Source organism: Esox lucius, chromosome 25 (assembly GCF_011004845.1).
Source record: "Esox lucius isolate fEsoLuc1 chromosome 25, fEsoLuc1.pri, whole genome shotgun sequence".
Taxonomy (NCBI): domain Eukaryota; kingdom Metazoa; phylum Chordata; class Actinopteri; order Esociformes; family Esocidae; genus Esox; species Esox lucius.
Genome location: NC_047593.1, coordinates 16,238,435 through 16,263,089, shown reverse-complemented (window position 1 = coordinate 16,263,089; position 24,655 = coordinate 16,238,435). Strand labels below are relative to the sequence as shown.

General features: G+C 45.3%; 2 protein-coding genes across 5 annotated transcripts in view; both read left to right on the top strand.

The window, feature by feature from the left end:
- The window catches only part of glra3 (glycine receptor, alpha 3), a 56,730-nt gene extending 44,159 nt beyond the window's left edge, over nt 1–12,571 (top strand). For 3 of the 4 annotated variants that reach the window (XM_029118182.2, XM_034291084.1, XM_029118183.2), the window contains exons 7-9: nt 5,652–5,866; nt 6,003–6,149; nt 10,016–12,571. In XM_029118182.2, coding sequence (XP_028974015.1) covers nt 5,652–5,866; nt 6,003–6,149; nt 10,016–10,327 — 674 coding nt within the window. In that variant the 3' untranslated portion in view covers nt 10,328–12,571. The remainder of the gene's footprint in view (nt 1–5,651; nt 5,867–6,002; nt 6,150–10,015) is intronic. The other variant, XR_003778094.2, reaches the window with a different exon arrangement.
- A 245-nt stretch (nt 12,572–12,816) lies between these two features.
- Nucleotides 12,817–22,593, top strand: hpgd (15-hydroxyprostaglandin dehydrogenase). Its single transcript, XM_010888252.5, has 7 exons — nt 12,817–13,159; nt 13,388–13,511; nt 14,154–14,260; nt 14,576–14,672; nt 19,323–19,399; nt 19,716–19,879; nt 21,774–22,593. The coding sequence occupies exons 1-7, from the start codon at nt 13,067–13,069 to the stop codon at nt 21,895–21,897; spliced, it is 786 nt and encodes a 261-aa protein (XP_010886554.1). The 5' UTR covers nt 12,817–13,066; the 3' UTR covers nt 21,898–22,593.
- Nucleotides 22,594–24,655: the final 2,062 nt, after the last annotated feature.

Sequence of the window (24,655 nt, the reverse complement as noted above, 5' to 3'; positions counted from 1 at the left end):
ACAAACCGGTCGAGATTGTCAGGCAGTGTTTCTTGGGTTTGAAAATGTCCTCCAAACAAGTTGGCATGTTTTTTCCTAAACATATTTAAGAGCAAAAAATCTGGTTACTGATGTCCAACAAATGTAAAGATATCTTTAACTAACATTTACTGCTAACTTTTTTTTATTTTTTTTTATTTTTAGAGTGTAAGAGCCCAGATCAGCAGTACCACTTACGTAAAGACCTGTAGATCGTTCAGACGAATTATGTGGCAATAGAAATGGCCCGGACAGCGCAGGACACTTCAGTGTGATGGAATTAATGGAAAGCTGGGTAAACCACAGATCCCAGACGAGAGCTCAGCCCCCTCAGCTCCAATCTGGCCGAATGAAAGCGAACCCTCAGCTGCTCAGATAGGCTTTGTAGATAACATGCTTCCCCTGTAGCATGGACGAAAGTGTTCTGGATCCCATGACAATCTGTTGGGCTATTTTCATTTCAAACGCTGGCAGCAACCTGAGCACCTTTCTCACTGACTGCCTCGAGATGAAGCTGAACATTTAGCATGTGCTGTTTTTGGTGGGGTGGGTGGGGTTACTTTAGTTAGCAGCCTGTGTCTACCTGCACAACCTTTACGTTGTCATGAAAAGAAAAATGTCCCCACACTGCCTGGGGCTCCCTCACTGGGCCCCAGACTGCCTTGGGCTCCCTCACTGGGCCCCAGACTGCCTTGGGCTCCCTCACTGATCACCAAGCTGCCTGGGGCTCCCTCACTGATCACCAAGCTGCCTGGGGCTCCCTCACTGATCACCAAGCTGCCTGGGGCTCCCTCACTGATCACCAAGCTGCCTGGGGCTCCCTCACTGATCACCAAGCTGCCTGGGGCTCCCTCACTGATCACCAAGCTGCCTGGGGCTCCCTCACTGATCACCAAGCTGCCTGGAACGCCTGCTTTTGGCTTTAAAGTTTTTTTTTTAGAGGTTGGGAAGGCCAAGTTCAAAAACTGTAGAGGGAAAAGAGAGGAACGATGGCAAAAACCTGTGAAACACAACCACAAGTTGTAGAAACCCCGTAGCCTGGACTTTCATCTAGTTAGAGGAGCTGATTTTAAGACCCAAGGGAAAAAAAAACGTGTTTGCTAGACGACTACATCATGTAGGGCATGTTTTGATTCCAAACGCAACATAAAGAAGGATTAACCGCAGAGCTAGTCGATCTAGGGGATCGGCCTGTCTAGGGTGGCGTACAGGATGTGACTCTTCCATGTCTGTGCATGAGTGTCATCGTGTTTGGACGAATCCTGACGACCGCGTCACAAACCCCTTCCTCAAAGTCTGTGTGTGTCCTTTTACCTTTTACTTATTCGTGTTGGCCTTTCTACCCCCTCACCCCGTCTGGGTAATAGTTGCGCCGCGATTCGGTACGAAATGTGAAGGATCGCATAAGCACAAGTCCCAGTGTTCCAGCCCCCTGCACCTCTTTTATTCGCCGGGGCTGAGGAGCGGAGGTCGAGATTCGCTCGGACCTTGCGTGCAACCGACCATGAACGCGAATGTGTCTTTCACCAGGCATACACTCGAACGGACATTTCGAAATCACCTCGGCACTCTGCAACGGGTGATGACCATTTCCCTGTGGACCACCGCTCACTTGACCGCTATCGGCGGCACCACGCGTTTGTGTGTATCGTTTCCAAGCGAGGGCACGGGTGCCGGCGCCGCGCTACACAAGTCGCGTCTCGGTGTCAGGTTCCTGCCGCGTCGGCCGGTTGCATTTGTGGGTTCGACTGCTCGCTCGTTCAGTATGAACGGGATCGCTCCCGGCCAGTGTGCATGTCCATGATCAGAAGGGCGCGGTGGTACGACACGTACTTCATTGTGTGTTTATTGGTTCTCGGCCTTTGTGGGCGTGTTCTTTTATGCCTGATTAACATCCACTCGGGGTCTAAGCAGTGGGCGGTATTTATGCCACAGTGGGTTCAGTGGGCTGGCCTCTGGGTCGTCTAGGTTACACTGGGTTGATGGACACACACACACACACACACACACACACACACACACACCCAGGCAAGGACTAAGGCGTGTGCACGCACACGCGCAGGTGTTGAGTTCACTGGAGGCAGAAATCGAGTCCTGACACACAGACGTGCTGTGCGCGCGTGCGCACACGTACAAGCGCACTCCCACTCACACGTGTTCAAGCTCACGCTCGCACGTACTCGCACACTGATTTGACTTGGCCTATTGATCCGTGGTGGAATCGTCTGCAATTTCTATGGGACTCATTTACTGTAATAGTGCAGTTATTGAAGAAGCTTCTGGACCGCTGGGGTTTGTGATTGAAAGGTAGGCACACCGATACCAGAAGGACACAGTAAACTGACTGAGAGACAGATAGTTCTTATAAAAACAGGCCTCCAAGTACAGGAATGCAGATGTTCTGTTCATCTGTGTTTCTGAATAGGTTTAGGCTCAGGACCCAGACTTACTGTAGCCGGTTTGTTTAAGATTTAACCCTATATTCACGTCACATGTCATTATGCTAAGGGCATTTAGATAAATGTAGGGTAGGACAACAGTAAATGTAGCAATTAACATATCAAGGGAACAACATTCCCAGATTCTTTGACAATTCCATTTTGCTTCCATTTCTCGATTACGAATGTTGGCAAGCTCACCTGATCCTATAAGAATCTAAATAATTGTTACACATTACACAGTAATATGCTCTTTATTGTAATTACAGTAATAAATCAGCATTGTGATTAAGTTATGTAAATCATGTCTATGCACGATCCACTGATTATTAGTTGTTTTAAATTATGATGGCAGTTTTTCATTTTCATACACTAGTTACCAATTCCAGACCTCAGACTCGCCAGTTGCTACCACAACATTGCAGGAGAAAGCCTGGAGACGTCTATCTTCTTCACAAACACCTCTGCTTCATGTTCTTCTGTTGGCCATAGCAACGCTACAAAACATCCAGAGACAGAAAGTTTCCAGACCTTTCTTCCAGGCCCAGAGGCTTCTTGTTGAGGCAACAGGGATGCTCTGTCTGGGGGTGTGATTACGAAAGCAGTGAGGTGGGATTATGAAAGGGGAGTCGGGGCGAGGAGAAACTGCACTCTGCTGTTGGATTCAGAGTCCTCCCCTCCCTTGGCTAGCTCAGCCTGCCAGCCAGCCATGTCAATCAAACTGACTGGCCACAGGGTCTCCACACTGGTGTTGCCGGAGCAACGTTTGGTGGGTGTGGACTTCAAAGCAGGCCAAATCAAGCCAATCAGGATGCAGAACGTGCGGCCCCAGTTTAAGGGTGGTTTCTGTAGTGCTCCGTTTATGTGTGTAGTCGGGCAGTGTGTTTGTGCACTTGACATGACTGCTGTCCTCTACAGGGTTTACACGCTAGCTCCTAGCAGCCAGTCTGCACCCCCTGGCCTGTTCAGCACGCACGCACACACACACCTTTGTGAAGACAAATCGAGTGCCGGAGTAGAAATATGAATCAATCACTAACCCTAGCTTTACACATAATGCTGGGAAATACCAAATAAGGTCTAGTTTCTGCTTACCGTCCGACTTTCACCATGACATTTATTGTTGGCCTTTGGATCAGAGTTCATATTGCCATTGGAGGGCCAGTAGGGGGCACTCTTCCCTCTGGTCTAAATATCAATGACTGAGTGCAGTGAAGGGACATCGACTCTCACAGTTGGTACTTTTAACAAGTGTCTTGACCTTGTCTTGACCCTATTTACCGTAACAGTAGGATTATTAACCAGTGTCCTTACTGGTCATTTCCCTCATAACATCATGGCCGTCTGACCATTACCTGCATCCAAGTAGCGTGTTCATTCTCTCCTCTGCCCCTAAATCTGTTTCCCTGGTTGTTGCTCGGGAGTGAACCCAGTTCACGTTTGATCAGCAAATGGTACAGTAGCATTGTGCAAAAACAGGTGATATCTGAAATGAGCAGGAGGTGCTATGAGGGTTGTTATGCGATGGGCAGTGGAATGCGGTGTTGTTAGACCAGGGACAAGCAAAGAATCCCATTCTAGGCCTGTAGTTTGGCCCTAAAATCACAGCTGGCAAGGGAATTTCACTGGAGACAGGATTCTAGTGGGATAAATGAACTGGTGCATATTTGCAGTGTGAAAATATACCTTTGGGCTCAGCTAGCTAATTGTCAGTGAATGTGTTTAATCAAATCATTACCATGGGTCCGATATGTAACCGGAGCGCAAAAAAACAGCTGGAAAGCGGAGACAAGAACAGTCGTGTGAAATTAAATAACGATTGGAAAAGGCGTCCTATCTGTCCGACCAGGCTGCAGCGGATGAGGTCTGTCGTCCTAAAGTGGTTTAAATAAACAGTTTGTCCGTTGTCTGCCCCGGGCTCTCCCTGACAGCTCGTCAAAATTAATGTCCTATTAGTGGCTAGGTCCTGTCAGGGTCCAGAATAGACACCCACCCGCGCCTTCTCTCTTACCGTCATCCTCCTTTGGTTAATCTCTGGAGGTCCTCTAAGCTGGTCACCACTGACAGCTCTATCCGCCTGCAGGACTCGGACGTGTGCGAGAGAGAACAGTGTCACGCAAGTGTTTTCCACTGGGTTAGTGGGTGTGTATCTAAACCGCGTGCGGTTTATTTAGTTTGTCTTTTGTACACACGTCGGCGAGTGTGTGTTGTGAGCCTGGCGTATAGCCCGGGCCGCTGTGCGGTTGTGTGTTCTTTGCCCCTTCCATCTCTGTGTTTCCCAGCTCGGCGTCAGTCTCCCCGGGGCCACAGGGAGTCAGAGTGCTTCCGCTCCTTTAGAAGAGAGCGCTATAGAGCCACTGTTCAAATCTGTTTTGAAATCACCGTTGAGGCCGAGGGCAAAGAGAGAGACGGCTGCGGGAAGAGGCTTCAGACACCCTCCTCTCTTTCAAATCCCTCAGTTTTTATGCCTCCTCGGATCAAAGCGAGGAGAGCGACTACTAAAAAGAGCTTCAAGTACACAGCTGTATGTCTGTCTGGACAGCATAAACAAGCTCTGGTGTAGCCATTTCTTGAAAGTCGTGTGGATTGTTGCTTTGTATTCCTCCCCAATGCTACTGACTTCGCTCTTTCAAGGAAATTATTCATGACACACCGTGGATAAATTATGCCTTTACTCTCGATGGATTTTCTGTATTGATGGCGGCTGAGGACCCTGAATTATATTATCAGCTTTACTTTATGGAAATTCTAATGATTATTTTCTTATTCATACAGAGAAATCAACTATGACCAGGGTCACTTTGACAGCTGAGCCCTCCATAACAACAATGAAAACATACATTAAGAAAAACAACCACAATTGACAACAATTGACAATGCCATATAGGCATTAAAACATTTCAGTTAAGACCACTCCCAAAAAAAGCTTGGCAAATATGTCGTTGTTCACCTTGAGCAAGGCACTTCATTTAATGGCTTTTTTTTTTACTTGCTCTGGATGAGTCACTTGTTTTGAAATCTCCAGATGCGGGTGTCTCTGTACAGGACCTAAAGTGTCCCCAAATGAGTATGCCTTTCCCAGACACAGTTTCCCTTCAGGAGGCAAAACTATACATCTACTGTTGAGACAGGATTAAAGGGAGGCTTGTGTCTCAATGTCTCCCCCCCCCCCCCCCCCCCCCCCCCCCCCGGCAGGGAAGTTCACGTGCATTGAGGTGCGGTTCCACCTGGAGAGACAGATGGGTTATTACCTGATCCAGATGTACATCCCCAGCCTCCTCATCGTCATCCTGTCCTGGGTCTCCTTCTGGATCAACATGGATGCCGCGCCCGCTAGGGTGGCCCTGGGAATCACCACCGTGCTCACCATGACGACCCAGAGCTCTGGGTCGAGGACGTCGCTACCCAAGGTGGGTCAGCATGTGGATGATTCTTAGTTTGTGTGTGTGTACATGTATGTATGACTGACTGACTGTCTCTGACTGAATGATTCAGTCTGACCAAATGACTGATTCTCTGACTGACTGTCTGTCTCTGACGGTGTAGGTGTCCTATGTGAAGGCCATTGACATCTGGATGGCCGTCTGTCTGCTCTTCGTGTTCTCCGCTCTGCTTGAGTATGCCGCAGTCAACTTTGTCTCCAGGCAACACAAGGAACTTTTAAGATTCCGCCGGCGGAGAACAAAGAAAAAGGTACAATTTCACAAAATAGTCTACACTCATTCCTAGCAACAGACTGAGTAAACAAATCTATACAACAATAGCCGCATATCAGTCTTTTTAGTTTAGGCCTTTTGAATAACTCATCTCAATGCTTTAGCACCAATCGGAAACCATCAGACATGCAATCATCCAATCATATCCAACCCAATCACACCATGGAGCCTTCTCAATCACGCTATGGAGCCTTCTCAGTCACACTATGGAGCCTTGTCAGTCACACTATGGAGCCTTGTCAGTCACACTATGGAGCCTTCTCAGTCACACTATGGAGCCTTCTCAGTCAGGTGTAAGGTTTATACCTCCTCTTAGTTTCCATCTTGAAATTACATATCAAATTTAAGAAGTAGATGCAGGAAAAACACAACTTTGAAGAAGTTGTACCTCAAATATTGCCTGCAGACTGTCTGAGGATGTTGAGAAACGTCAAATGACGAGGCAGGCTGAATACTCCTGAAGCAGCTCTGGGAATTAGTCAGCCAGAAATGGGACTTGATAGATGTAGAGGCAGCTTAGTGGATGTGATTCTGTGCTTAATTGGGGTTCTGGCCTTTTGGACTTCGAAAAAGATTACGGCGGAAAAGTCCAATTATACACAGTATGTCACTGAAGCTGACCCCAGACGAGACTAATTTGGGCTACAGCTGGTGACTGACTGGTGACTCTACAGACCACCGGCTCGCTACAGACATTTGTATTGAGAATCATTTGCGTGTAAACGTACAATCGGAACGTGTATTTAAAAATATATATTTTTTTTTTCAATTAAAACCTTTATTGTACTGTTTACTACACGGGCTTGCTTCAAAAAGGAAGACGCGTCTGGGTACAGCTAAGTGCTGACAGGACCCGTGACGTTAATGACTATTTAGGGATGCTGTCAGGACAGTTACATCCCTCAGAGAGGACGACACACCTTGAGGGGACAACATATGGATGAGGAGTCCCTACGCTGCTCATGGAATGACAGGCGCTCGCAGGTGCGATGTCTGATCTGACTTAAAATTTATGAAAGTAACGTCAGTGTGCGCGCGCTAAAACTAACGCGTTCGGAGTTCTTCATCGTCCGATGGAGTGTTTCTCATATGCTATTACATGTTATTACGGGGATGACGTGTCGAATGGCCGCCGGGTGGACGAGTACTTTGAAAGATGGAGTGGCCTACGTCTTATTGTGTTGATGTCCTCATGAATATGTGTAAGCTTTCCTGTCTTTTGTCTCATTGTTTTGGACAAGCTAGAGTGATGGTAATGAGACACTACAGGGGATTATGTGGGATCTCCTGTTAATACATTTTGCACAACATCCCAGTAAAAAAAAAAAAAAAATTACACAAACTTTACAGTAAAATAAACAACATGAAAAATACTGAGCCCTCCGGGAGAAATAGAAGAACTCTAAACACGACTAATCCGTATGGCGAAAATACTGTTTAACTACATTCCGATTTAATCCGGCACCCCTGAACAGTGTTATTACCATCACAGAGGGTCAGTGCCCGCCCTCGGAGGTCTCTCCCACAGCCTAACCCCCACCGCCGCCCCTTTAGCTCGAGGTCGGAGACATGGAGAGGCTGTGTAGCCCCCCCCCCCACCACACACACACCAGGTGGGACCCGAGGAAGAGGAACAACAATGGACCCCCGAGGTTGATCTCAAGTTGTTGACCAAATAGTTTTGTGGGAAAGTTACCCTCGGTCAGACAACAGAGCCACAGGAGGTGACAGAATGGGGATTGGTTGGAAAGAACCATGCTGCTTTACTCGGACGTTAATGCCTTCAGTTGCCAAGTGGCGGGGATTGGGGGGTTGATTTGGCCAGCGCTGAAGTAGCCTTTAAAAACTTTAACGTCCACCTTCATAAGGGTAGCATTTCTGGAGAACAGCCCCATTTGACGCTGACGAAAAGCCGCAAAATGTTCTGTCGGCCGTTCAGCTTCCAGGCAACTCTGCCCCCCTGTGTCCATTTACTGCCACTACACCAATCGGGCATGTCACGTGCCCAAGATAAAGGTTCCAGAATCTGACATGTTCCCCGTCAGACCATCCTGAAGGATCGCGAAGTGTTTGGTTGATACCGGCATACCGTCACATCCCTCCCTCCATCACTATTAGATGTTGACATAAAAAAGGCCAGGCTGACTCTTTGTACCATAGATTGCAAGTTAATTGGCTTGTGCCAGGCTGTTTGGGCAAAGGGAATATTCAGGCCAATGCAATCAAAGACACAGAGGAAGATATATATCAATACCAACATGAAAGAAATATGAATGGACATTTCTTGTAACTCTCAGGAGAAAGTTACTCGGAAGTTTAAAAAGTGGATGTGGAGTTAAACAATTACGCAATATAACGCAAAAAGTCCAACACATGAGACAAAACACATTTCACCCGAATGTTTTATTTAACCATTTCTGATTTAACCCTTGGTGGTCGATGGGAGAACTTTCAAATTGATCCGTTTTGTGTTTGACCCGTCTTTCCATATTTGTGATTCTGGCACATCCACAGTGGACCTGTTTTTGTCACGCGAATGACTCGCGTTGAGTCAATGTGCTACTGTTACTCAGTGTCCTTTGCTTTTCTTTTACGTCTGCATGCTTCTCTGATGAATGACGATGAGGATCACTCCATTGATCCCAATGAGCTGGCAGACTCATTGAGACGTATTAATGGTTTAAAAGACAACGATGCTGCCATTGGCGGATCTATGGGCCAGATCTACGGTTCCTCTGACAGGGTAAAGAACAATAGAAACCCAACTAGAAGAACCCCCAAACTCCATCTACTCATGTTTTGTGTGTTTGTGATTCCGGTAATTGTGTACTGTACCTCTTGGGTTTTTGTTATTCTCAGTTTACTCTCCATATTCGTGTCTAAGAACTTGGGGACTTGAGAAACCAGAATAGCAGCGACATTAAAATTGTTCCAGTCTTTCTTCAAAGGGAATGTGTTGTTGAAAGTACTCCCTGAAATGTGTCAGCAAACTCACTCCCTGTTCCTGGTTCTTCTTGTTTTGTTTTTATTTCCCTGTCCAAATGTGACTGAAAATTAAAGTTCAGCTTAATAATATCAAAATGTTTACTCATTTCCTAGTCTTCCCCTCATGTCCACAAGTCACGGGTTGTTGTGAATCTGCTTTAGGAAAAATTATTGCTGAGGTTTTGATTCTGTTTTGGTTGCACTGAAGTCATTTCTTTATTGGGCATGTCAAACAAATGTCACATTAAGGGCCTGGGTTATTTTTTAAATGTATTACATTAGGTCAAATGTTTTTTCTTCCCCACCCTAGTTTGAGAAAAGTTCAGGGAGAGGGACAGCGAGGGAGGGATGTCTGGGGAGGGGAAGGGAGGACCGACATCTGTCTCCTTCCCTCTCCTCCAAGGACAGACCGGTTTCCCTTTCCCCAGTCCTTCCCCCTCGGACGGCAACGATATACTTCCCACCCCCTTTGGAGAGGGACACCCCCCCCCCCACACACACACACCTCCCCTTTACCTCCTTCCCCACCTCTCCTCTCCCTCCCTCCCTCCCCTTTGGTCGAGTTATTGACTAAGCAGGGATAGGGAATGACTCCGACTGATGCCAAAGGCTGAAGTCCAGTTTCGCTGGATGACTTATATAATGTATGTCTGGGAGCAGTCACTGTGCAGGCCAGAGCCTATGCTCCAAATCTTCGTTGGGTCTTCCCTTTGCCCAGGGTCAGGGTCACGGTGTCCTTTGACCCCATCAGATATTATTAGGATCCCAAATGTCCACCGACGCAACCGGCAGTTGCTCTCCTCGCTGCCACCCTGTCGAACCCTCTTAACCCCTGACCTTCTCCGTCCCCGTACGTAGGACGAGGAGGTGCGGGAGAGTCGTCTCAGCTTCACCGCCGGGGTGGCCACCAAGGACTGCGCCGTCCCCAAGGCCTCCAACAACGCCGTGGCCGCCACCACGCCGGGCTCTGCCGGGCCGCCGCCGGCCCAGCAGGCCAAGAAGGACTCCGCCGCCAGGACCCACGAGGAGATGAGGAAGCTGTTCATCGACCGCGCCAAGAAGATCGACACGGTGTCGCGGGCCGGATTCCCCCTGGCCTTCCTGTTTTTTAACATTTTCTACTGGGTCCTGTACAAGATTCTCCGGGCCGAGGACGTTCACAAGGACTGACGCGGGACAGCGTCTTACTGCTGGGTACGCCACGGGACAGTCAGGGGGGGGGGGGGGGCTGTCGGACATGTGACTGCTTACCAAGCTACCTGTGGTTCAGTACAAAAAAAATAAAGATTTTTGGAGATGAACGGCGGACCCATCGGTGTGCGGCGTGCAGACAGGTGTCCGTTTCGCCCCGCCGACACCAAGCTCACTATGCAACTGGACCCCGGCCGGGAGGATCGGTGTAGCCCCACGTCAACGCCCCCATCCCGGCAACGTGCGGCGCCGCGCTCCTTCGCCCCAGCAAACCCTCCGCCGCGGACGGACGTCCTCACACGGGACCCCCCCAAAAAAAAAAAACACTGTACCCCCACTTTTGTGTCTTACAGCTTCACTGCCAATGTTCTAGTCTGTTTACATATGGCACTGGTGAACACAGGAAAAACCTCCCGGTACACAGGTCCATTGTGGATTTTTCAGCAGACCTTTGTTTTAGTTTATTATATATGTTATATATATATCAGATTTGTATTATAATCCTGAGATGAAAGAAAATAAAAAAAAAGTCGCAACGGACAGATTTCCCTTCACCTACAGTTCTCACCTACGTACAGCAAACACAGCCTCCTTGCGACTTGGATGACAGTTTAAACAGCTGACCTCCACGTGTTTAGCTCAAATTCCGTCTTGTCTTGACATGTTTCTCACGCATTATTGTCCTACGTTTAATTATTTCTGCATCACTTCCTTATTTCAACACAACAATGAATCACTATTCTAATGAATCACTATTCTACTGACTCACATATGTTATGATAGACTCCAAACTAACCAGTGACACTTAAGTCGAACTCCGGCTGAATCCAATACGAGGGTGTTAAATCGGGAAGATGGGTACAGCCCATATAAAAGGACACCCTAACTTCTCCTTGAAAGGTCAACAACACTTGTTGCAAAATGTAACTGGGAAGTGAGTGAACAGGGTGAGTATCCAGAGAAATACAATACCGACAGACAACCATGATGCTAATCTAGTCACTGTGAATCCCTGCCTACTTCAGGAAAGCTATGGATAGCAAAATCAACTGTAAATAACCCATCTACTATACACAGGCATTTTACCTTAACAGCTTACTTCTTGCCTTCCATTTAACAACACTTTCTAATTCCGTCGAACAGTCACAAATAACCGTCACACATTTATCTCCGTGGTTTATTCCTCCTGTTAATCCTATAACTGTTTTGGTAGAACACAATCCTGGGGAGCACGTCTTCAATACACCTGACCTGGGTCCGCTTCTGGAGCAACTATTTGAATCGTCGAATACTTATAAGAGAACGGACTTCACCCTCGCCGTAAATTGCGGGGGGGTAAACGTGCATGTAGAGAAATTAGAAAATGATTTAGACTAGATTGTAAGTGTTATGAAGGGAAAAAAAGTATTTTTTTATTAAAGAAAATGGAGTTCAGTGGTTCTGAGGGGTTTTCTTCATACGCTACAATATGAACAGCCCTTTCTGTAATATTTCTCAACCTGCCAATGATTCAGACAGTGTTATGTTGTGTTTTATCATCACTGAGTAGCACACAGATGTAACACTATACTTCTTTCCTACGCCCTTTCCCTTGTGATACTGCTGTGTAATAAAATGTAAAAAAAAAAAAATACTAAAGTTTAAGTTCACTCACATAGGAGAGGACACGTGTATTTAAGGACATGTCTACGAAATGTGCAATATTTCCATTTCCTTTATTTTCTGGATGGTTTTAAGGGTGCTTGACTTCAAAGACCATTGTGATGCCCCCCCCCCCCTCAACAAACGATATGAACAAATGCTGGATAAGGCATTTCCACGAATGACAAAATTCCTAGGCCTATATCTTGCAAGATTTTAATACCACTTCATATTGGAATTTCATACAGCTTTACACAAGGTGAAGTGTTCATTATCATAGGTTTCCTTGTTGGCCAGTATATTAAAATTTTTACCACATTTATTTTGTACAAAATATACAGTATTACTAAATGTTAAAACGCATGACCTGAATTCAATATTGATGTATTTATTTTTTAACCTGTGTTTGACTTGTATAGTCTGACGATTTTTTTGTTTGCTGCACTTGTGAAAAAAGATGAGAAACACACGTGCTTTCTTCCATAGTATGTACATCTGTAAATAATTTTCATAAATCTAATAAAAGTCCTTAAGGCGAAAGAATAATGGGAGAGAGGAAAAGGATTAGCTTTTCTAAATGAATATCTCGTCGTGTTTTTTATTAAGCTTCAGGGTTATCATTTAAAATGTATATTCCATTTAAAGCTGCCGTTCCGCAACGTTTCAGACCAGAGGCCAAATTCTGATGTTAAATGGATATCACTCATTTCTCAACATACAATGTGTTGTATAGATTGCAGGCGATACTGCCTGAACTTAACGACTATCATCGGTGTTGAGTAACTATTCTAAAAATCCCCTCATTCTTCTTGCCAGCCACAGAGATCACCTATTACATTGCGCTGGAATGGGATATGTAATTCTGATGCCATGTCCATTAAGTGCTTCGATTGTCGTCTTTACTGGCAGAGTCAGTGAGTCAAGGAATGTCACAGAAGTGAAAAACAAGTCGTTGTAATTGTGTTTATTTACGTTTATTACTGCTCTACACCACACGCCCCCTTATGACAACTGATCTGGGAGATGATATAGACTACATAAAGCTCCGCCGTGTCGTAGCCATATGAAGCGTCAAGGATGAATCTGTGCGATAAGGTGGCTCTAGTAACCGGTGCAGCGCAAGGTATCGGTAGAGCCGTGGTGGAGAGCCTACTGAAGAATGGAGCAAAGGTAAGCGCTTTAAATATACGAACTTAATATTCTAGTTATTGCCTGTCAACGCACGGTGGTGGTTCCTGATAGCCTACTTGGTGATTTTTACGAGCTGTACTTACAGCCAAAACCAGCCCTACAACTTCGTTGTACAAGAAGCGCTGTAAATATTAGGATTTTTGTAGTGTTGTGAACTTGCAACGATAACACGGCAATGTTTGTTGATGTTCCGCTTAATGTCTGCAGGTTGCACTTGTTGATTTGAATCAAACTGTCGGGGAAGCCTGCAAGAAGGATTTAGATGGAAAGTTTGGAGATGGTAACTGCATTTTCATTCAGTGTGACGTGACGGACAAATCGAAACTTCAAGGTAGCAGGCTTAATGCTATTTTTATGCTATTTGTTTTTCATTTTAAAGGTTACGTTTATTTGACTCTGCCCTGTGGGTTTGAATTTATTATATTCTACATTCCGTTCACATTTTCCTATTAGTAACCAGTTGAACACTAAGTCTTCGTGTGGAAATAATTTTTTTAGGCAACTGTTGACATGATTTCTAAAACGCCTCAGGCAAAATGCATTGGAATGTTCTTGGAAGTAGCTTTAAACTGATTACGAGGCCTTTCTAACAACACCCAGCAATACACGACTGCAACTTAAAAATATTTTTAGTAGACATTTTTCGGAGATTGCTTGTAACATCCTTGACTCGTGGTAATCTCACTGAACTTGTTGGTCCTACCTAAGGGATTTATTTTTTCTGAACGTTTCCTGGAGGGATTCTTTCAGCAGGAATGAAGCTGCTGATGAATATACCGCGATTAAATTCTGCGCTTCGGATAACTGCTTAAATGTACTTTGATAAACATTGAGTGTTTGTGCAGTAATTACTCTGTATAAATCAGCATATAAGCTCTGTTATATATAGTTTGGATGCATTTAGACAAAGTATTCATGTTACTTCCTAATAATACGATTCTCAATAACGAATCAACGGTATTTTATGTTGCAGATGCGTTTCAAAGTACGGTCGACAGGTTTGGAAGACTGGATATTGTGATAAACAATGCAGGCATCACCAATGAGAATAACTGGGAGAAAACCATTGAAGTCAATCTGGTGCGTGTGATTTAATGTTTTTTTTTTATGTGTAGGTAGATAGACATTCAAGAACTGGACAAGATATCCATTAAAGATGAAAAAGCTACATAGACCTGGACTTGTATTCAATGCTTCCAGTTCACAATGATTAAACCTCCCCATGACCCATGGAAGTGGACCATGAGTTTTCTCGCAGACTTTTGACTAAGAATTCATGAATAAATACTGCTCTTCAACCTTGTCAGAAACAGCTTCCTCCAAAATCTGTAGTCAGTGCCAGTATCGAATAATGGTGGATTTAAAAACTCAAACCAGCTTTGTCTGTTTCCGCAGACTTCAGTCATTCAGGGTACTTACCTGGGCCTGGAGCATATGAGTAAAGAGTTCGGGAAAAAAGGGGGCGTTATCGTCAATGTCTCGTCTATGGCAGGTAAGCCGCTTAACCCAAACGTCGCATGCTTCCGTCGCATGGGGTCTGTCTCAGGGGTAGATGCAGACATACATTAACGTAAGTCCTGTGTTGCATTGGAAAAAGCGGTTAATACATTTACAAATTGCTTTTCACAACATCACGTGCCGTGTTAAGTTTGCCTACAAGGTTCAGGAAACCTTTCAGTAAACAAGTCTTGCGTACAACAGTTGAGCTAGCCTTTAATAAGCGCTCATAAATCTAGCATGGAAGGGCACAATAGTCGCTGTGGGTGCTTATATGCTGTTTACTTTAGGGTGAGTTGAGCCAATGACTCATGGGCTTAATACAAGGTATTATTTCTTGGCTATAGCAAAAGGCCTGTTTGAAGTACATTCGGTTTGCTGGAAGCCTGTTCTTAAAGATGCTTAAAACTATTTGCGGACAAGTAATTGCAAATGCGTTGAGTTCTGCTAAGGAAGTCGATATGGTTTTAAAATGGGTAGTGGTGGGGACTGATGACATTGTGACAGGATAGCCAGTGCATTTTGACAAACTGTGGTTTTTAAACAGCAATCTACCCCAATTGTTCTGATGATTCCAAAGGATAAAACAGACATATCTTTGTCAGAAAGAATGCAGTGCCAATGCGTAGAGCCCCGCCCCCTCTCCATAGCTGGGTAAATAGTTTGTGGATTTAAGAATAACAAGCGAGGTCAGTAGCCAAGAACTCCATTTTATAGTATTGTGGGTAGTCTCAAATAGTTGTTTTAATAAAGTCCCCAACACCATGCGAACCAAACACCATCACCTGAGATGATTCATTTTGATATTTTCACTGTCCACAGACCATTCTTTGTTTTGTGAGTCAAATATTTGCTTAAGTGGGAAGGCTAAGGCCCAGACGGCCCATGCAAACCGGCCTCTCATTTCTCTTTGAGACATTGGTTAGTGCAATCGTGTCATTAGTGCAATCACAGTGTGCAGGGACCTTGTGAAAGAGTTGTCTGCTGCGTGGTGGATTACATTGTGATCTGACAACACGATTATCACGGAGAAGGAAGTTTTATTCGGTGCGAGGCAGTCTTGGTCGGATCGGGGAAACATAGGCTGTACAGAAATATAATGGCAGGCAGCCCACTCACTGTGAGACTCCCAAGTGTCATTAAGTATGATTTTGTACACGGCAGAACTGGGTTCAAATACTACTCGAAAATATTTTCAAGCAGATCTGGGGAAGGGTGGGTGTGGTGTTTGGTAGTTTGGAACCTTTCTGTAGAATCCATTTCAACAGATGGGCTTAAAAAAATAAGAGTTTGAGTATTTCATCCCCGGTCTAGTAAGCAGCCGATCTTCCATTTCCCATGAGGCTCTTTGATGCACAGCCTCAGATAAATAACATGTATGCACACACAGTACACACTGCGCAAGCCTAACTCTGGGCTGTGGCCATGTGATGTCAGCTCTGTGCCAAAATACAACGTTTTTTCCCCCAGTATATGTGGACTAGAGACAAGTACAGCTGCTAACATCGCTTTGTCTATCAATGGTCTGCGTGTTGAATTGTACTTGAAAACAACTTTGTACATAATCCCTTCAGTGAATATTTGATTCCTATAATAAATACGAAACAGGTGAACATAACTAGAAATGTTGTGTTTAATCTCCAGGGCAACCTCTGAAATAGTGCAATCAGAGGGTATTGTTGGTAGGTTGCTCTCAGCCCCTTTGGAATGTAAACATCGGTGCTGAAAACATGTGGCTGCCATTCTTATTTTGCTTGTGTTCAAACCGCCCACTGTTGTTTTGTTATTTGCCTGACTTGGCAGTCTCAGTCCGAATCGGATTGGACTACATTGTGCGCAGGACTCGGTTGGATAACACGGTTTTACTGTGGTTTGGTGCTCTGGATCCGATCGTCCAGCTGAATCACTTGGAGGGAGTCTTAGAAGTGTCCCTTGGAGGTCATTAGATCCTGAGCTGGAGCTAAAACTCCCACTGAACTCTGGGCTGAATTGGCTGAGTTGACGGTTTCACTTCACACCTGGTTGGACTCTCTTCAGCCTGTGGTGTTTTTTTCTCCCCTTTTCTCCGTGTCTAAGAAGCTTCTTTGTTCTCACATTTACTCATTGTTTAACAGGTCAGAGAAAGAAGCCTGGGATTCAAGTTGGCCCGGCACAGCTGGCAAAGCTGGTTGAATTGATTTCATAACCATGGTTTTCCAACCAGAAATTGATAAAATCAGGTTGTAATTATGACATTATAACCAGTGAAAAAAAAAAAAAAAAGTTTCTGTACTGACCTCCTTTCAACAAGTTTGCCTGAAGTGGTATCGCTATGCAGTTGTAATGACACTGTCCATGTCCCAGATAATCCAAATATTTTATAGAATATATAAACACATCCCTGAGTGGCAGGTAGCTTAGCAGTTAGGAGCTTTGGGCCGGGCACCAAAAGGTTGTGAGATCTAATCCCTGAGTCAATAACATGAAAAAAATCTGTCCTTTAATGTCAGTGAACCCTAATTGAACCCTGGTTACCTAATATTTGGAGAGTCTGGGTTAAAAGTGAAAGTGAGGTTTGTATCATGTTTGTAATTGACACAGACTTGTTCCTTCATTCAATCCCTGTCTGATTGCATCAAATGTAATCAAATCTGCTTTCAGATACTAAGTCACATATTGTTTTCCGATTTGTGCCTTGTTGTCATCAAAACCAGTCGCTTTCAAACTCAATTTAATGGCTACCTGAGGTATGATAGTAATTCAATTGATAGATTACGGACTTATTACAAATCCAGCCCAATATGCTGTTTATACAAACACCTGTGATCAATCGCAAAAGTCCCAGATTGCATCTGTTGGTGTTAGACCGTACATTGCTTTTTGGCATCCTGACAGTGTAGTGGAACCTCCTAACCCACACACATACAGGCCAGACGACAATGTTACACCTCCTCTCCACCAGCAAGGCTGACATTACAGCAGATTGGCCTCTTTAATCTAGAAGTGCTTGTCAGCAAGTACATCATCCGCAGTTGGCCCCTGAACCTTCGGCCATCAGTGGAGTAAGCCTAGTCTAGGGCCGATGTGAGTGGGACAAGGAGCACTGAATTATGGTTAAACCCACAGTGTTTGTGGCTTCCTCCCCATCTGAGTGAGTGAGTGAGAGAGAGAGAGAGCTCCTAAGTTACATCACAGTAGACCTGATGTCCCAGGATTGTTTGCCCTGTTCTTCAGGATATGTACCTCCCCACACGCCCACACTCTGGTGTCCGACCTGGTTTGTTGTCGGTCTGTGCACTAGGACTGTGAAGACGTCGTACAATGTAATTGCAGGCTATAATTTACCGTTCTCGCTTTTACTTGTTATGTGCCAATCAGGAATCGTGCTAAACTCACAGGTACCAATTACAGAATGTCAGAGGTGTGGATGAAGGGCCCCGGGCGAGGCAGTTAAAACAACATCGCCGTGCCGAGCCAAAGACACACCAGAAGCAGTCAGACTATGTAAAGCAGGAAGATTGTCAGGAGTTTACTTTTTTTTTCTTTCTCGTGTTCTATGTTTATTTTAAGTTTATATGTGTGTGTATATATATATATATACATTATTAATTTAAAAAAATAATACATTTAACCTCGTAGTTTTGTTCCATAACAACCCCGTTAAGACAGAGTTCAGCAACAGGAGTTCTCCAGTCATACCGTCATTTTCGGACCCTTCAGCCAAAGCTTCAGTGCATAGTTTTGTGAAGGCTTGTGCATTCAAGCTGGTCGGGCTAAAGGGAGAGTAGCTATTCATGACACCAGTGATTGTGGTGGTTCTTTATGGTACATTACCTCATTGTCGTGTTGTTGCACACTTCCTGCATGTGAAAGAGGCAAACATGTAGCTCACATGGATGCGTTTCCTCGTTGTCACTTTAGCTTCTGTTTTATTAATTTTTTTTCCTTTCTGACGGGCCGACAAGATGTCAAGCCTGTGTTTTCTGATTCTAACGTAATTCTACCTACAGCAAGAGGAAGGAAACCTGATTCGGTGAAGGAATTATTAACATTAGGAGGGATGAGCTGAGAGCTAAAGTGTAAGCTTTTAAAAAGAAGAAAATTGTACACTGCATATTTGACCATGACTATGACATCAAATGGCGGTGTAACAAATTGCTCAAGCTGTCCAAAATGGGTTGTGTCAACTGTCTATAAAGGCCTAGTGCAGTAAAATCAATCCCCTTATTTAGCAGGAAACGTTATCCAGCACTTTGGGGTTTTGGAGTTCATTCTGATTTAAACAGAACTGGGCAGCTGGCCCCAATGTGTGTGTGAACACACACACACTTTTCATGTTTGAATTCAGCCAAATAGGGAGAAACACTTGGCCTTGGAGGCCACTGCTTTTTTGCCTTGATCGGGGAAGCGGAGACAATAAGTTACACTACTAATTCCTCTCTTGACAGCGGTATGAGTTCTCAGTATAACCATTAATAGAACATGCACACAAGTACACACACACACACACACACACACACTAAATGCCACGTGCTAGCAGTGGATTCACACCGTCGACATGAAACACCTGAGCCTTGAATGGGTCCCACGTGGACCTCTTGAACTGCGCCGAGCGTCTGCCTCGTGTTTACACCCCCCCCACCCCCCCCCCCCCTCCATTTTTCAGCTTTCCTTCATTCTCCCCATCAGCCGGTGTACACAGCCACGAAGTACGGGGTGATTGGCTTCTCCAGAGCGATCGCAGTGAGTTTCAACACACACACACACACACGTTTATGTGGCCTACAGCAGTCTAGTCTACTGCCTGGAGGTGCACATATGGCACTGCAGCATAGTACTTAATCTGTCCAGGCCATTTCCCACTGTCTTTCCATTATCCTTGACTGTGTTCGGACACGTCTGTGCTCCTCTGCTCCTCCCTTCTGACACGTCTGTGCTCCCCTGCTCCTCCCTTCTGACACGTCTGTGCTCCCCTGCTCCTCCCTTCTGACGCGTCTCTGCTCCTCCCCTCTGACACGCCTGTGCTCCTCTGCTCTCCCCCCCCCCCCCCCGGTGTCAGGACGCGGCGGAGGTGGAGAACAACGGTGTGCGGATCAACACGATGTGCCCCGCCTTCGTGGACACCCCGCTGCTGCGCTCCGTGGAACACGAGGACAACATGGGCAAATTCGTCAAGTTCAAGGACGACTTCAAGCAGAGCATGCTCAAGTTCGGGGTGCTCGAGTGAGTTCGGGCAGAGGGCACCCTGTAGTCGCTGCCTTGCGCCTTTCCTGTTTCACTCAGTACTAATCGCATTGTTCGGGTGGGGGGGGGGGTCTGGATTTAAACACTTCACACCTTGGGAAGTGGTTGCGAAAGGACGGTCACGTCGAAATGTTTCTTACGGAAGAGAAATGATACAGGGAGGTTTGAGTTACCAGACCAAAGGGCCACCAAAGGCTAGGACAAAGCCATCTGAATACAAGCTTTACACTTTGTAGATTTTAGATCAACTGAACTTGTGCATCTGAAAATACTCTGGATTCAAACGGCAACATAATGAGAATATTCCTAATGGGGAAAATGTGGGCCGGGAGCAACACAAGACAACACTGACCAGAGTTGGAGCATGCTCAATGGGCAGCACACGCACACCACCCAGGACTTGGGGCAGTGCGTTGTTGTCACGTATAAACTTTCTCCAATGAACAAATCATGATCAAAACTTAAAATATGCCTGTGAAGCCCTGAGCAAACGGTTGTTCTGTTCATCCTCAGTTTTGAATCAAACAAACATTTTGGGGATCACAGCAATTGACTCCTAAATTGGGTTTTCCTTTGCCATTAATCAAATCAATAGGCTGTATCTGTTTCGAAACACAGACAATTTACTATTACAGACATTATCTTTTTTCCATTATATCTTTTTTCAGGTCCTCATAGGTTTGTGTCAAGTCACATCTGGTGTACCAATTATTTCAACATCATGACTAATGCCTAAACAAATTAGCTAACCTCAAAGGGGAGGGAGACTATCAAGAAACAGTGAGGATGGTACTAGCTGCTAGCCAGCTATACATAAGGAGCTTACAGAGAATGAATACATGCGTAGAGCATTTCTCGACCTTTAGCAAATAAGATCCTTGTCCTGCATGGGGTCGTAGTATAGCTGGACCTGCAAGGCTTTCCTAATCAGCATCAGTTTCCTCCGTTAGCCGCGTGGGAGGTCTTGGTGGCTGGCCCTCATTAGTTCCCCTGGACAGAACAATGGAGGACCTTGGAAGCTGCCAGGCCAGTTTATTAAGAGCGTCTTGTCCCCCTTGAATGTCTCTGAGTGGTTTGGAGGAAATCTGACAAGGCACTTTTTTTCTTTTATATACTTTTTTTTGTGCTTTAAATGATATTCTAGACGGGGGGGGGGGGGTTGTTACTGAAAGAGGATCGGGTGGGTCAACCTGAATGTCCAGAAATTGTCATTTCCAAATTAAGTAATGTCCTTTGTCATCCTTCCTGCCTGTATTCTGGAGTGCATGCGGTTATGGAGTCGATGGTCAAGTATCCAACCTCAAAAGTGAGGCCTTTTTCAATGGGGTCAATTTGGGGTTTTTTCCTCAATTATCGGCAGTCTTGTTAACACAGCTGTGTTTGGGACAAGTATTCTAATGTTTTTGTTATTGTACAACACATTACAAGGATAATAACTTTTTCATAAAGTTTAACTTGTAGATAGTTTGTCCTTCTTGTGAAACTTAAAAGTTTGACTGTAAATATAATCATCCATATTACTGGAATCTCCTCAATATGAAAGTGGGTGGGAGCTTTGAATGCTTACATTTTTGCTTCCCAGCTGCTTGCTGTATTTCGCAAAACCGTGACCAACTTCAATAAAGCAAGGAAATTTGATGAATCTTTTGGCTAGACACAACCCACTGACGCTCAAAGATAACCAAGACTTCTCCCTCAAAGTTTAGATTTCATCCAGGAAAGTTGAGGAATTTAGTTAGATAATATTTCAGATTTAAACTTAAGACCAGAGGAACCATCTGGACTTATCTAGAAAGGAACTGTTTTCCGTTGCAAATTGTCTTGTAACCGTGCTACCTTAAATATCCCGCTATCTCTACATCTCTGTCTGCAGGCCGGAACGGATAGCGGAGGGAATGTTGCGCCTGATAACTGATACCAGTCTGAATGGGGCCGTGATGAAGATCACATGCTCCAAGGGGATCCACTTCCACACCTACGAGCCTCAGTCTGCCTGAGAACGACAGGCAGCTCCATTGGAATGCGGTCCGCACCGACGTCCGACAGTTGACGGTACCTCAAGTAGCCTGACGGCGAACAGGGTCATTCGGGAGGTCGGCCAGTGGCACCCAGTAAACCCTTAAGGGTTAATGCAGGCCTACGGTGTGATGTATTAATGCAGGCCTACGGTGTGATGTATTAATGCAGGCCTACGGTGTGACGTATAAATGCAGGCCTACGGTGTGATGTATTAATGCAGGCCTACGGTGTGACGTAACCAACATTCCAGTAGTGTGTCTGTTGATGGGTATAAAGATGGGAAGGCAGGGGGGGGGGGTTTAGTTGTCGGTATTGACACGCCCTGCAGTTGATTTGACTACTTTGAGAGACATTTCTGCGGACACATTGACTGCCATTATTGCTTTTTATATATTCTTCTATGAATATGTTAATTACTTTCTATGTATTTATTGCTTGGACCCCTATACTTGGAACCAAAAAAGCCAAGTTACTTGTACCTCTTTACTCAGTGATTTATGTTTATTTTTATTTATCACCAAGCACTATAGTGATCACATCATGTAATACACGGCATTATGTTTTTAAAATCGAAATCAATCTGTAGCGATGCATGTCATTACAGCATGATTACATTTATCATAGAGTACATGAAGAGTATGTGTCGTCTCACATTAAACTTTGTCTTGTCTACATCCACCTCTCCTACTTAGTCCTTTGTTCCCATGACGATATCCTTAAGAGAGCGGGTATATCCAGACAAAAAGATCGCTAGGGATGTGTCAACACTGTGTGTGTGCCTGGGTTGTCGTTTGGCAGGGGATGTTGCCCATGGGAGTGTCCCCTTTGCCACCCCCACTGCCATGCAGTAGAACAGGCTTTGACGACACAAGAGACAGTAAAGGGGCAATGTCAGTCATGCATTTTGACAGGCAGAGATAAGACAGGCGGGGTGGGGGGGGTGGGGGGGGGGGGTGTTGGCTTGGATCCAGGACATTCCACAAGCAGGAAAAAAGGGGGGGGGGAATGAAGACACCTTAGATATGGGTCAAAGGGAAAGTCTGATGAAAAAGAAATGTTACCTTACATAACATTTGGTCTTATAACCAATATACTGAAATTGATGAACTGAAACGTCTGGTCGGAAACAATGTCAAACCATCCCTATGGTGAAGCATAATGGTGGGAGCAACGTGTTCTGGGGATGCTTCCAGCAACAGGGACTTAGACACTGGTCAGGATTGAGGAGAGGATGAACATAGCAATATACAAAGAAGGTGAGGAGGTGAAGTTGCAGAGAGAGGGGCTGATCCCCAGCTCATGGAGTTTGTTGACCAGCCTGGAGTTTGTTGACCGTATTGAATGCTGAGCTGAAGTCTATGAACAGCATTCTCACATAGGTGTTGGTCTTGTCCAAGTGGGTCAGGGCAGAGTGTAGAGCTGGGGAGATGGCATCCTCCGTAGACCTGTTCGACCCGTAGGCAAATTGGTAGGGATCCAGCATTGGGGGGAAGCAGGACTTAAGGTGGGCCAGAACTAGTCTTTTGAAGCACTTCATGATCGCGGGGAGTAAAGGCGACAGGTCGGAAGTCATTCAGGCTAGATGCAGTTGACTGCTTCGGCACTGGCACAATGGTTGCGGTCTTGAAGCATGTGGGGACAAGTGGCCAGGGCCAGTGACAGGTTGAAAAGGTCAGTAAAGACCTCTGCCAGCTGCCCAGCACATGCTCTGAGCACACGCCGGGATATGCCATCAGGACCACCAGCCTTGCGTGTATTCAACCTGCTCAGTGCAGACAAAACATCTGCGATGGACAGTCTGAGGGGGAAGTCGTCTGGGGGGAGTTCAGCTTTAATGGCTGGATCTTTGTTGTCCCTGTCGAAGTGGGCGTAGAACCTGTGTAACTTGTCGGTGATGGAGAAGTCGCAGGCTGTGGAGTTAGGGTTCTTTGGCCGGTAGCCTGTGAGAGCTTGGATGCCCTGCCACATGTGTCAGGGTTCAGAGTTGATGAAGTGCTCCTCAGTCCGCGGTTTGTGGTCCTGTTTAGCCATCTTGATCTCCTTTTCAGGCTGGCCCTGGAAGAGCTGTAGGTCTCTGCATCATTGGATCTGAAAGCAGCGTTGCGTGCCTTTAGCAGTTGTTGGACCTCTCTGTACATCCAAGGCTTCTGGTTGGGGAAGGTCTTTATTAGTTTATGGTTGGTGATGTTGTTGATGCAGATGTTAATGAAATCCAGAATGGAAGAAGCATGTTTCAATGTACTTATCGGAGTCAATGGTAGCTTTAGTTGCAAACAATCTCCATTGTGTGTTGAAACTGGTGCTGTAGTACTGAGTCTGACCCCTCTGGCTACACTTTGTCTTCATTGATGGTTTCACAGGGACTGGGACTCTCTCAATCAATCAACTTGATTTTAGACAACCCTTTTTACAGTACATCGGAAGTTGTCACAATGTGTTTCTACAGATACCCAGCCAGACAGCCTAAAGATCAAGCAACAAGAGTTAGCACAAAGTGGCTAGGAAAAAAAAAACATTTTACCACAAACTTTACCTACCTAAACATATTTACATATTTCACCTTTTGGTAGTCAAACTTCTGACATGGTCACTGCTTCTATAACTGTACAATGAGTGTTGTATTTCAGCCTGAGATCCATATCTTGTAAAACATATCACACAATGTGGAACAGTAAGGTACAGTTGGCGGCAAGACAGGTTAGAAGTCTATATTATCACTAAATTCAGGTGCCGGCT

Bases quoted from the DNA above. Each gene is read 5' to 3' on its own strand.
- hpgd (XM_010888252.5), top strand. From the start codon at position 13,067: ATGAATCTGTGCGATAAGGTGGCTCTAGTAACCGGTGCAGCGCAAGGT. The intron at 13,160-13,387 runs GTAAGCGCTTTA...TAATGTCTGCAG, and splicing joins TACTGAAGAATGGAGCAAAG to GTTGCACTTGTTGATTTGAA. The intron at 13,512-14,153 runs GTAGCAGGCTTA...TTTATGTTGCAG, and splicing joins GGACAAATCGAAACTTCAAG to ATGCGTTTCAAAGTACGGTC.